At 49.8% G+C, this 13,037-nt stretch overlaps 1 protein-coding gene across 7 annotated transcripts in view; it reads left to right on the top strand.

The window, feature by feature from the left end:
- SLCO2B1 (solute carrier organic anion transporter family member 2B1) overlaps window positions 1-5,591 on the top strand; it is a 48,860-nt gene extending 43,269 nt beyond the window's left edge. For all 7 annotated transcript variants that reach the window (XM_040258820.1, XM_040258815.1, XM_040258816.1 and 4 more), the window contains 4 exons: window positions 909-1,072; window positions 2,224-2,288; window positions 2,633-2,753; window positions 3,763-5,591. In XM_040258820.1, the coding sequence (XP_040114754.1) occupies window positions 909-1,072; window positions 2,224-2,288; window positions 2,633-2,753; window positions 3,763-3,943 (531 nt within the window). In that variant the 3' untranslated portion in view covers window positions 3,944-5,591. The remainder of the gene's footprint in view (window positions 1-908; window positions 1,073-2,223; window positions 2,289-2,632; window positions 2,754-3,762) is intronic.
- Window positions 5,592-13,037: the final 7,446 nt, after the last annotated feature.

Consider the following 13,037-nt stretch of genomic DNA (forward strand, 5'->3'; position numbering starts at 1 on the left):
TCCCACACCCCGGGAGCCTCCCCTCCGCCCTCGCACATGTGCAAGGAAAGGTTTTCTGGCTTCTTTCATGCCGCTGTAATTTTACATTTGGCACTCCTTCTACTCACTCCAGTTTTCCTCTTGGCGAACTCCTATTCATTCCTCAAGACCCAAACCCAACACCTCTCTTTGGTGAAGCCTTCCTTGGTCCTCCCTTGCCTGCTGATCCAAGACTCCTCCTGTGATATCTGTCTCTCCATCCTGTACTTGAATCTCTCCTTGAGAATCCACTCTAGCCTCCAGTGTCTGGGAAGACCTCAGGAAGGCAGAAAGGGGGACACTGAACTGGAAAATCTGAGTTCCTTCCCCACAAATACTCTTTGCTGCTTTAGTATTTGCACAGACCGTCAGGAATTTCAAACATTCTGACGTTGCCAGGTGAAAAAAATGAGCGAGCATATGTGGTGTGTGAGTGTGTGTAAGTGCATGAGCATGTGTGTGGGTGTGAGTTGTCAGCATGTGTGAAGGTATGTGTGTGTACAGGTAGTGAGTGTGTGATTAAACGTATGTGTGTGAGTGTGTGTGAGCACATACACGAGCATGTGTAGCGAACGTGCATGTGTGTGTCTGTGTGCTCTGTTGGGGGTGATTCTCTTCTGGTTCTTTCTCCCTTTTCTCTTCTCCCTGCTCCCCCTTCCCACAGCCTCAGCCCACCTGTGTGCAGACAGCCTGTGTCCAGATTCTGTCTGGCGCTCAAGCAATCCTGACTCAGCCAATGGGTCAGAAGTCCCAGCATCCAGCCAGCTCTGCCCCAGTTCGCTGTCGTTGGTGTCCATGGCTCTCACACGCCTCCTGGAGCCTTGTGCCCTTGGCCAGCTGCTTGTCCTTAGAGGTTCCTGAAGGCTCTTCTTCCCCGTTCCCCACCCTAGGTCTTCTACACCAACTGCAGCTGCGTGGCGGGGGGCGGCCCCGTGCCAGCCGGCTCCTGCGACTCGGCCTGCAGCCACCTGGTGCTTCCCTTCATGATCCTGATCAGCCTGGGTGCCGCGCTGGCGAGTGTCACCCACACACCCTCCTTCATGCTCATCCTAAGGTGAAAGCAGAGGCGTGCCAGAACAGGGGGAGACCAAGAGGTCCTTAACCACAAGCGGGACAGGGAATCCGGAGGGAGGGGTTTGAAGAAGCTGGTGTCCTGGGCCCCTGCAGTAGATCAGGCTGTCATATCATCATCCTCATGGCAACTGCTGAGATGAAGTTTTCTCCCCATCTTATAGATAGGAGAACTGAGGCTCAGAGGAAGTCAGGAGCAAGTGTTGAGGGGATTAAGTGCCCACTGTGGACCTAGCCTGTGCTGTGCACTCCCTCTTGGTCCAAGATCTTCCTAGCCATTGTTCTGAGGATACCTGCTGGGACCGACAAATTGTCACTTGAGGCCAGAGTCAGTACCTCCTGAGGTGGAGGCTGGAATAAGAGGACCTCAGAGCAGGATATTTCCAAATTTTCATTATGCTGGGATTATGTTATTCCCTATTTCTTTTCTAGAAAATTAGAAGAGGCATGCCTTACAATATTAGAAGGCATGTAGATCCATAAGTTAGGCTGGCTGCAAGAGCGAAAGTAGAGGAATCAGATGCCCCAGCAGGCAGCCTAAGAGGAGTTAATACAGTCAGTCTGCTGCACAAATTCTGACTCCTGACACCCATCAGCTCTGGGATCTTGGCCAAGTCACTCAACCTGTCTAAATATCTTTCAGTCTCTTTATCTGTAAAATGGGCATAATGCTATACCTACTATATGGTGGTGACATGGCGAGGAGGGCGCACACTAGAAAATAACTGAACCATAGCGAGCACTCTGGGGTTACTAAGAGGAGGAGCCAGTGGTCACCAGGGCCACCCAGGCTGAGGTATCTTAGTGATCAGGGAAGTTAAACCATGTGTCTGACTGCCCAGCTCCAAGTTTGGCCAAGTTTAGAAGGAAGGGGAGGATTTGGTGGGACCAGGGGGTGCAAAGAGAGGGGTGCTGTGACGCACAGGTAGGTCAGCACAGGGCCCTGATGGTCAATGGATATACCTAGGAACAGGCTCTGTAGGTTGAAGGGAGTGTGGAGCCTGTGCCCTATCCACCAAGGACCTCAGACTGGACGCAGGCTGATGTTGGGTAGTGGGGGTGCAGGGGATGGTGAGAACCCCTTGAAGGCTGGAGCCCTCTCAATCCTCATGTTATTCTTTCCCTGCTTGTTAGGGGAGTGAAGAAAGAAGACAAGACTCTGGCTGTGGGGATCCAGTTCATGCTCATGAGAGTTTTGGGTAAAGAACGTGCTGGGGATCACTGGTCCAGATACCTGCTGTGTGCCAGGCCTGGGGGGCACAGGGATGAGTGGGAACCAGTCCCTGACCTTAGGCTTCACCGGTCCACAGGGTTCCAAATCTGACCTAGGTACCCTGGATGTGGGTGCTCAAGCAGCTAAACAGCCCATCAGGGAAACAGCATCCAATACAAGGGTGAGGGGTGGGCTTGAAGGCTGAGGACTTAATGGGCCAAGAGGCTCCCAGTGGCTCAGAGCCCCAGTGGTTCAGTGCTAGGGACGGGGCGGGGTGAGTGATACAGGGATGCCAAGGTTCCACTGTCCCCTGAGCACCTCCTCCTTCAGCCTGGATGCCCAGCCCCGTGATCCACGGCAGTGCCATCGACACCACCTGTGTGTACTGGGCCCAGAGCTGCGGGCGTCGGGCCGTCTGCCGTTACTATGACCACGACCTCCTTCGAAACCGGTGAGACCTGGGAGTCAATTGCCAGGGGGCTATAGGGAAACTGCTAAAAATATTCTTGGGGTCCCATCAGGGAGGGGAGGTCTGCTGACACCCACCTGTAAGGTGACACAGGCTCTCTCCAGTGCTAATCCCCAGGCCTGCCAGCTAGATATTGTCTCCCCTTTAGATGGATGAAGATAGTGAGATTCAAGTAAGTGGCCCAAAGTCACACAGCTGATAACTAGCAAAGCTGGGCTGAGTGAGGGGAGACTAAGGGAAGCCAAGCAGTGGTGAGAAAGACAGGAAGTTGTCATGGGGTAGGAAGATGGCTCTATCTAGGACACAGGAGGCCTAGGATCCAGGCCCAGCTCTGTCTCCCTCATTGTGAGACCTACCTTTTGGGGGACTCAGTCTTCCCATCTGTATAATGGGGAGCCCAAAGGACCCTGCAGGCAGAGAGGCTACTGGCCCTGGGATCAATGGACAGTTGAGGAGAGGGACTTACTAGCAGATCTGGAAGCAGGGAGCTGTTTACTTCCAGCTCAGGAGTGCATGGTTCCAGGAGGGCTTCCTAGAGGAGGAAAACTCAAAGAAGAGGGGTGAATTAGAGAAGCAGGAATCCTTCTCTTGTGGCAGGCGAGGTGATCCAGAGTTGCAACTAATAGGCCCCTTGAGCCCTTAGAAAGACCTAGAGAGAGGCAGGGCCAGCCCAGGCCATGAGGCAGTCAGGACAGGGCAGGGGAGATGCCCAGGCTTCTCCCCCAACCCAGGGCTCCCTTTTCAGAGCCTTTCCCACCTTCCAAGGAAGGACTCCCATGGGGGTCAACTTCAGGGGCTCCCCTGCCTCCCCAGCCAAAGCCATGGTGACAGGGTTCACTGCCCTGAGGCTGGGGGCCTCTCCCTGACAAGGCCTCAGTGTCTCCACTGCATAATGGGTGATGATTGCTGACCCGACTCTGCTCCCAGCCCCAGCACATCCAGGCTTTGAATGGGGAGGTCCTGAGTTCAAGGGTTCCTCACTCTTTCCCAGGTTCATCGGCCTCCAGTTCTTCTTCAAGACAGGCTCCCTGGCCTGCTTTGCCTTGATTTTGGCCATCTTAAGGCAGCAGGACAAAGAGGAGAGGGCCAAGGCGACCAAACCCAACCCTGGCCTGCAGCAGCAGCTGTTAGTATCAGAGGCAAAGAAGGAGCCTGAGGAATCCAGAGTGTGAGCTGTCCCAGGGCCCCAGCCTAGCCCAGAGTGGCAGCCACAGCGAGTACCTCCTCAGGGCCCTTTGCCTGAAATTGGGTATTGGGAACCCTGTTTTCCAATTGTGAGTCTTCCACTAACTTGTGTGGCTTTGAGCAAGCCACTGACCCTCTCTGGGCCTGTGTTTGTTCATCTGAACCAAAGAGTTCCTTGGGGGTTTGTTGTGTTGACCCCTCCTGGAGCATGAGGGTCTTCCGCCTTTCTCCCTCAGCCACACAGGCTGACCTGAAAACAGACTTTCCTGGGTGGAAGGACCGCATATCTTCCCCCCAGGGCCCTAGGATGGAGAAGTGGACAATCGTAGGCCAGGCTCCCCCACACCCTGGGTCCTGGCCCCTCTCTGCTGCTCACCTGGAGCCTCAGCCTCCATCTGAGCCTCAGCCTCCATCTTGGTCAGGCGGAAATGAACTTGTCAGCTTTCAGGCCTCTTCCAGCTGGGACCATCTATGTGGCCTGGACATCCAACTCAGGTCTCCTCCCCAGCCCCACTCAGCCTGAATGTGGGGCCAGCACAGCCTTTATTGAGATGTGTCTATTTGGCGCCCCCTGGAGGCAGAGTCCTGAGCAGTGGGAGACACTCAAGATGTCCAGGCATGCAGGGCCTTCAGAAACCTGGTGAAGGCCCCAGGGGCCTTGGCTGAGCAGGGAGCTGCCTCTCTGGACTCAGGAAACCCCAGCCCTCGCCCTCAAGGTGTCAGAGTCTGGGTGAGGCCTATTCTCTGCCTGGTGGTGAGGGGGATCCAGGCCCCACTCTTGTGCATTTTCTAATTTCAAAGACCAAACCCACTCATCATAGACTCACTGGCATCCACGTATTGCCAAGATTTCATACGTTTAACGTGGACCCACCACTGTGACTTCTGTGATGAGAGTCTTAATTTCACCATTTCCTCCCCAGTGCCTGATCTTGTGTCAGCTGGGATTCTGTAGACAATGTCTCCTTCTGTGACACCCACATATTGGGGTAACATCTGGTTCCCTGTGATGCCTGGGTTGGCATAAGAACCTGTTCTTTGTGATGCCCAGCCCTGTGATCCAGGAGCAGTAATGCCTGATTCTGTGTAATAAGTGGGTCTGTGGGCTGCTTGGGCCTGAACAGACAGGCGCTTGTCTGTGTCAGGCCTTGTCTGGTTTTCGGCCAGGTCTTATCTGGCTTGATTATCTTCCTGGGAAGTGGAGAGAGTTTCCCAACCTGCTCCCAGCCCATTCTGTCACCACCCATACCCAGCCTTGGGAGACAGGAGACAGGGAGTCATCAGCAGGAGCTTCCCCAACCCAGGTGCAGCCCTGTGCTGGGGGCCAGGGGAGAAGCTGGGGGTTTAGCCAGAAGCTTTGGCCTTCTGTGCAGCTCTCAGTGCTGTTCTGTATGAAAGAAGAGGGAGATACAAATGTTCTAATTCCCATTTTTATTCTACTGGTTGATACCTTTAAATGTTTAACAAATATCTGAGCCTGTATGTATCAATGCCAGAAATTTCAAAGTCTCATCCAACAAGATGAGGCTGTTTCTATGTTCGTATTCTTCCTCCTTCCCTCTTGTTTCCCATGTTTTGCAGAAATAATCTGGAATCATAAATATAGCTTATCAATAAATTTGTTCTTGCACAGTGTCTCTTCTATTACAGAAATCTTTCTCACAAACTGCATTACAGTTTGCAACCACATTATTTCCAGTTATTTAGATTTAAGTTTTACTGGATTCATTGCTTACCATTATTTCTTGTATATTACATCTTCCCCTCCCTGTATAGGCTGGTCTCATTTTCCTTTGGCTGGGCTACTTCCTCTAGTAACCTTTTCAGAAGTGGAGTAAGGTCACAAGGCTTTCCAAGTCCTTACCTGCCCAAATTGTCATTCACGTTTTACAGAAGAGGAAATGGTTCAGAAAGGATAAGCAACTTGACCAAGATTACACAAAGTAAATGCTGGAGCCAGGATTAGACTTCAATTTTGTGAGAACTGGAGCTTATACAACTTGGGAAGTTCTCTTTAAGCAAAAGAATACAAAATTAGGTAAGAAGGTGAATATTTCAGTTCAGTTCAGGTCACTCAGTCGTGTCCGGCTCTTTGTGACCCCATGAATCACAGCACGCCAGGCCTCCCTGTCCATCAGTATCTCCCAGAGTTCACTCAAACTCACGTCCATCGAGTCGGTGACGCCATCCAGCCATCTCATCCTCTATCATCCCCTTTTCTTCCTGCCCCCAATCCCTCCCAGCATCAGAGTCTTTTCCAATGAGTCAACTCTTCGCATCAGGTGGCCAAATAAGTCAAAACAATGTATCTCACAATTCAGAAAAATAGCCTAAGTTTTTTTTTACTGTCTGCTGTGCACACTTCCAAAAATTTCCCCCTAATGATCGGAAATATTTTCTACAGACTAGCTTCTGGTTCTGTAGATTTCAAACCTGTTTCTCCTCTATTGTCCATATACTTCCAGGGCGAGGCAGCAGAAAACACATTCATGTCACCAGATGACCTCTGAATATGACACTTTGATGTCACAATGCCAAATGAGTTGGACTGTGGATAGGAAGATTCCTAGAAGCCATTCTCTATACAGAGGTAGCTAGCAACTTTACCTCTTCGTGGAGGTGACTGATAACCACATAAATATATTCCAATGAGCCCAAATTAAATTGATCTCCAACTCCACTCCCCCTTAGCCATATTCCAGAAATTCTCATGCCAACGACCTTACATAAAGGGAAGCTGGGATACAGGGAAGTTGGAGTGGAAAGAACTAGCAGTCTTGACCCACTGTGGTGACAGTGTCAACCTTTGCAAATTTCCTGAGAACCTGACAAGAGGGATGTATTGCAGAGGCCTCACCCTGGGCCTGGGTAGAGGCCTTGATGCTCAAGCAGCCTTAGCTTCATGCTGAGTCCACCTCTGGGTTGAGCTGAGATTCAAAGAAGTTGAGGTACTTAAAATCATCCAAGCTGGTCAGGATGAGGAGACTCCAGGAATAAATCGCAAGAGACATGTGGGGCTGAGAGCCAGGGATGGAACAGCTAAGGGCCAGCGGACTTCCCAGATACTGGGAGCAGCCCTCTTCCCTGACAAGGCTTCTGGCCAACGAAAAGCCATGAGCAGCTGCACCTGTTAGCCCCCCTTCTTCTCACCCTGTCCCTGGGAGTTGGAGGAGAAGGTATATAGTCTCCTGCTAGATTCTGTGGTGGTAAAACCAGCTGAGAACAGCACAGGAACCAGACTGGACATCCTGATTCCTGGCCGGGAGTTCCTTTGGGCTGCAGACCCATCCTGAGAAACTGCAGGGCAGGCAGATCGCCCTCAGAAGCCATGACTGGAGCAGAAATAAACAAGGAGCAAGAACCTACGGCACACTTGCCATTCTTTGGGTGTACTGAATTATTTCCCCCTAGAACCCCTAATGTGCTCTTCCCTCTGTCCATCTGGCCTTGTTCACATCCCACTCCATTGTTAGTCTCTCAATCTCGCTTCATGAAGTCCTGCCCAAACCTCCAGCTCAAAGGCCACCACCTCCAGGGACACAGCATCATATAAGCAATGGGAGTGGGTGACTACCACCTTAGGGAATCAGATAAAAGATATAGATGTCCCATTAAAGATGCACAGAGACTTATACACAATTGTGCATCTGATTTCAGAGGCTGGGGATCATCTAAAGCCTGGCTGTAGACCTCCAGCAGAGTGGAGAAAAAAGAACAGAATTTTAGAGTCAGTTCAAATCTGGACTCTGCCACTGATGCATGGTGTGACCCTGAGCAAGATTTAACTTCTCTGGCTCTGAGTTTCTTCACCTGTAAAGTGAGGTTGATTGTTCCTACTTCCTGTACCCTAAAAAAGTATGAAGACAAAATAATGATAATATACCCATTCACAGACAGTACACCTGATGACCAATGTTTGTAAGGTTCCCTCCCCTTCTCCTGTCCCTGCAAGAATTTAGGGAGCACACGGGGGTGCGAGAGGACAGTGAAGACGGAGGGAGGAGGCACCACTGGAGGAGACACGTTCCCTCTGCCCTGCCCTGGCTGCCGCTCTGCCTGTCCCCTAATCTCTTCCCCTGTCAGCCAGGGCTCAGCCAGCCCAGTCTTATCTCTCCCCACAGCCAGCCTGGGACAGCTTTTCTCAATAGATTTACATTTTTATTGATTTTCTTTCTACTTTCGAGCAGTCCCAGCAGCCCCTTCCTTCTGCTTCCCCTTTTGCTATAAAATGGGCTAATGCTGGAAACAGTTCTGGCGCTGGCCAAGAAATGATGGTTCCAGGATGGATCCATTGACCATTCATTCATTCATTTATTCAACCACCCAACCAACCAGCAATTTTTATGGCTTCTCTACACCCCTGTCCTGGCTCTGCTGGGGATGCTGCTTTGGGGCCAGGGTGGGAAACTCCCAGTATAAGCAGATAAGCTGACAAATAGTTAACAAAAGCATGAGTAGTCTTTTTGGAGAGGGGAGAAGGGCATGCTATGGATTCTCCCTGGAGCCACCATGGAAGGCTTTCCAGAAAAGGTTAAGTCAGAGCTGGCCTTGAAGATTAGGCAGGAAATCCCCAGGTAGAGGATATGTGAGTGGGCATGAGAAACAGTGGGAAGAGCAAAGATAGGAAGGAATAAGAGAGCAAGGTGTGGGCTTCCCTGGTGGCTCAGGGGTAAAGAATCCAACTGCAGGTGGCACAGGTTCCACCCCTGGTCTGGGAAGATCCCACAGGCCTCGGAGCAACTAAGCCCAGGAGCCACCCCGACTGGCTTGTGCTCTAGCTTAGGTGAGCCACAACAGAGTCCATGTGCCGCAACCACTGAAGCCGTGAGCCTAGAGCCTGTGCTCTGCAACAAGAGGAGCCCACGGACTGAAACGCAGAGTAGCCCCTGCTCCCAGCAACTAGAGAAAAGGCCATGTAGCAGTGAAGACCCGGCACAACAGCAATAAATAAAAATCACATTCTTATAAAAAAAAAACAGAGAGAGAGCAAAGTGTGTCTGAGATATGGTACAAGAGTGAGGTGGTTGGGATGTACTGCATGTGCAGGGCCACCAGGAGACAGAGGAGAGCCGAAGCTGGAGATACCTGTGGGGACCAAGCCTTGATTTCCAGCTGAAGGCTTTGGATGTCTTCCTGAGGGCACAGAGGAGCCCTTGAAGCACTGATTGATGGATCAGTCAATCGACTGGTTATTTTAAGCTAGGAGTGACATGACAAGATTTGTGCTTTAGAAAGACTGCAGTCTGCATCATGGGGGCTTTGAATGGAAACAAGAAGCTGAATGCCAAGAGATCAGGCAGGAGACTGGTGTTCTAATGAACAGGAGATGTAGGAAGCCTTGAACCAGGTCAACAGCAGCATCCTGGAAGTTTCGACATCTAAGATGAGTCTTAAAAGATGAGTAGGAACATACCAGGTGGAGAAGTTGGGGGACAGTGTCCAGGGACAAGAAACTACACAGATAAAAGCTCAAAATACAGAGAGTTCCTATCAAGCTTGGGAAATTTCCACTAGTTCAGCAGGACTACAGTGTAGTCTAAGAGAGATCATAGTGAGGGATGATGCTGGCGCAGTTGGTTGGGACCCTCAATTGCTCTCAGTATTCTCTGTCTCCCGAACCTAGAGTCAGGTGGAAGAAGTGGGGGAGCACTGGCCTTGTGTACAGAGGTGACCTTGTGAGGCTGTCACCCCTGCAGACTGTGAGAGCCTCTCCATGATCACAGCACTACACAGCATTACACTTTACAAAGTCCCTTCACACTGATTCTCAGAGCTGCCTGGGAGGAATGTAGAACAAAAACTATTATCTCCACACAATGGCTAAAGAAACCGAGGCAGGAACTTGTCCAAGGTCGCTCAGGTATCCCCCTCTTAAACCCCAGTGTTTTTTCTAAGAAACGTACTTGTCCCCGACTCACACACATACAACAGATGTAGTAGCTGCCAACTGATGTGACTGGAACCTTCACCTTGAAGCTGGAGACATTCCAGCTGGGAAAACAGAACCAGGTTCCCTCTGCTTTGGAATCCAGTAGACATGAGGACAAATCCTAGCTCCTCACTTTCCAGGTATGGGAAGTCAGCTGCATTCATCTCATCCTTGGTTTTCTCATCAGAAAATTGGGAGAAAAAAGTCCTATGTTTCAGACTTTGATGAGGGTTTAATGTGATAATGTAGCCGTGTAGCAGTTAACTATTGCTGAGTAACAATTTATCCCTGAACTTAGCAGCTTAAAGCAACAAATATTTATTATCTCACACAATTTCTGAAAGAGGAAATGGCAACCCACTCCAGTGTTCTTGCCTAGAAAATTCCATGGGCAGAGGAGCCTAGCAGGCTACAGTTCATGGGGCTACAAAGAGTCAGACAGGACTGAGTGACTGAGCAGAGTGCAACGTACAATTTCTGAGGAGTAAGAACTCAGAGTTGAGAGATTCTGGCTCAGAATGTCTCATAGGGTTGCAGTCAAGTGTCAGCCAGGGGTGCAGTCATCAGAAAGCTCAACCAGGTTTGGAAGATCCACTTCCAAGCTCCCTCTGTGATTGTTGTCGGGTCTCCATCCTTTGCTGGCAGTTGGTCAAAAATTTCAGTTCCATTTTACACAAGAGGCTCCATGAGACTGCTCATGACTGGGGGCTAACTTTCACTAAATGAATGAGCCAAGAAAGAGAATCTACTAAGATGGAAGCCACAGTATCCTTTATAATCTAATCTTGGAAGTGACATACCATTACTTTTATCATACTCTTTTGGTCACACAGACTAAACTTGGCAAAGCGTGGGACAGGAACACACACAGGTGTGGATACCAGGAGGTGTGGATCTTTGGGAGCTGTTGGAAACAAGCTACCACAAGTGTCAAAACAGGGCCTGGCACCCAATAGGTACTTATTCATTAGTAGCTGCTATTATTCTCCCAGTGCTCACAGGCTAGCCAAAAAGACAAGATTTGGACATGAAAAGATGAAAAGCTTGGCAAAGTAGACTGTGAAGTGAACTGGGCAATGTTCAATTACATGATGGAAGAGGATCCGCAGGACAAAGGGGTGGAAATAAAGAAAAGCCACCTGGTGGAGGTAGAGCTGAGAAGGGAGGCTTCAGAGAGGAGACAGAGGGTGAGTGTGGCACGCAGTGTTGGTTGCCTTCCAACAGCCAATCCCCTTTTCCTCTTTTCCAATAGCAGGGTGCCCAGCCACAGGATGATCCAAGCCATTCATGGAGATGCCTTCCTCTTTGCCAGTGAGTAGTCTAAGAGTGAACGTGTGACTTTATTTTGGTCAGTGAGATATGAGGGGATGGTCTTGGAAAGTGCCCCTCTAGGATAAGAGAGAGGCATGAGAGAAGATCCTTTTCATTTCCATGCCCTTGCTTCCTGCTTGGGAGGTCAGGATACTTGGTGCCACATCAGCCACTTTGTGATCACAAGGAGAACCTCTCTCTCAAAGCTTAGAATGGAAAAAGCGTGGGTCATCAGAGACATGGCTGAATAGCCAGACCAACCCTGACTCCACGTCCCTGTGGCTCCCTTGTTAAGGAAATAAAAAGTTTAAGCCATCAGTTTTTTTTTTTTTTGGGTGGGGGGTCGCAGTTCTGGGTCTTTGCTGCTTTGCACGTGGACTTTCTCTAGTCGTGGTGAGTGGGGGCTACTCTCTGTCATGGTGCTTGGGCTTCTATTTGAGGTGGGTTCTCTTGTGGAGCACAGGCTCAGTAGTCATGGCACATGAGCTTTGTTGCTCCACGGCATGTGGGATCGTCACAGCCCAGGGATCAAATTGGTGTCCCCTGCATTGGCAGGCAGATTCTTATCCACTGCACCACCAGGGAAGTCCCCCCACCCGTCATTTTTTGTTTGTTTTTGAGGTCATGTGCTCTGTGTGCTCAGCTGTGTCCAACTCTCTTTGGCCCGCCAGGCTCCTCTTTCCATGGAATTTTCCAGGCAAGAATACTGGAGCAAGTTGCCATTTCCTACTCCAGGAGATCTTCCCATCCTAGGGATTGAACCCACGTCTCTTGCATCTCCTTCATTGGCAGGTGGATTCTTTACCACTAGCGCCACCTGAGAAGCCCTTTTGAGGTTGGAGGAAAATATATTTAAATTGTGAAAAATGTATAAGAACTAAAAGAGAATTTTAAACTAACTGGAGTCCCTACTGTGTGGAGACAGGGGTGTGATAGGAGATTAGAATGGGTGTCACAAGAAAACCTAAGACATCCTCTTATCTGGGAAAGGAATTTTGAGAGATATGAGAAAGAAAGGAATAAATACATCAGAGGGGGAGGGTGGCTGGTTACATGATACCTGAGTGAAATTTTTGACAAAGCGATACAATGAAAATATTTAAATTTCCAGTTGGGCTGATGTGCTGTCCAGTAGAGTGGGGAATGCACGTTTTGAACTCTTCAGCTAAGACTCATGTGATCAATAGTGTGGGGACTGAAGTGTGTTATTGTGATGGCCTCCGTTACCTGGAGGAGTGCACATAGGGTTAGAAGGCATGGTCAAGTGAGGATGGACAGAAAGTTATAGGAGCTTGATGATAAAACAGTACAGAGAATACTTTAAGGAGACACAATACCTTGCCCTGTCCTCCATGCTCATTTATGGATTTGATAGTTACCCCAACAGAGAAAGTTTCAAATATACATTCGTTTCAATATATGTCTCAGTATTTCCAAAAGTGTAGTAAGCCTAGTCATGGGAGCATTCAGAATAATTTTAGGTGGTGTGCCGTAGACATTTGGCTTTTTGGTATTGTTTTTAGATTTTATTTATTTCTTTACTTTTGGCTGTGCTAGGCCTTCATGGCTGCAAGTGGGCTTTTTCCTAGTTGCAGTGAGAGGGGGCTGTTTCCTAGCTGCAGTGAGAGGGGCTTTTTCCTAGCTACAGTGAGAGGGGCTGTTTCCTAGTGCAGTGAGAGGGGGCTGTTTTCTAGCTGCAGTGAGAGGGGCTTTTTCCTAGCTGCAGTGAGAGGGGGCTGTTTCCTAGTTGCAGTGAGAGGGGGCTGTTTTCTAGTTGCAGTGAGAGGGGCTGTCTCCTAGCTGCAGTGAGAGGGGCTGTCTCCTAGCTGCAGTGAGAGGGG

Source organism: Oryx dammah, unplaced genomic scaffold (genome assembly GCF_014754425.2).
Source record: "Oryx dammah isolate SB20612 unplaced genomic scaffold, SCBI_Odam_1.1 HiC_scaffold_17, whole genome shotgun sequence".
Classification (NCBI taxonomy): Eukaryota; Metazoa; Chordata; class Mammalia; order Artiodactyla; family Bovidae; genus Oryx; species Oryx dammah.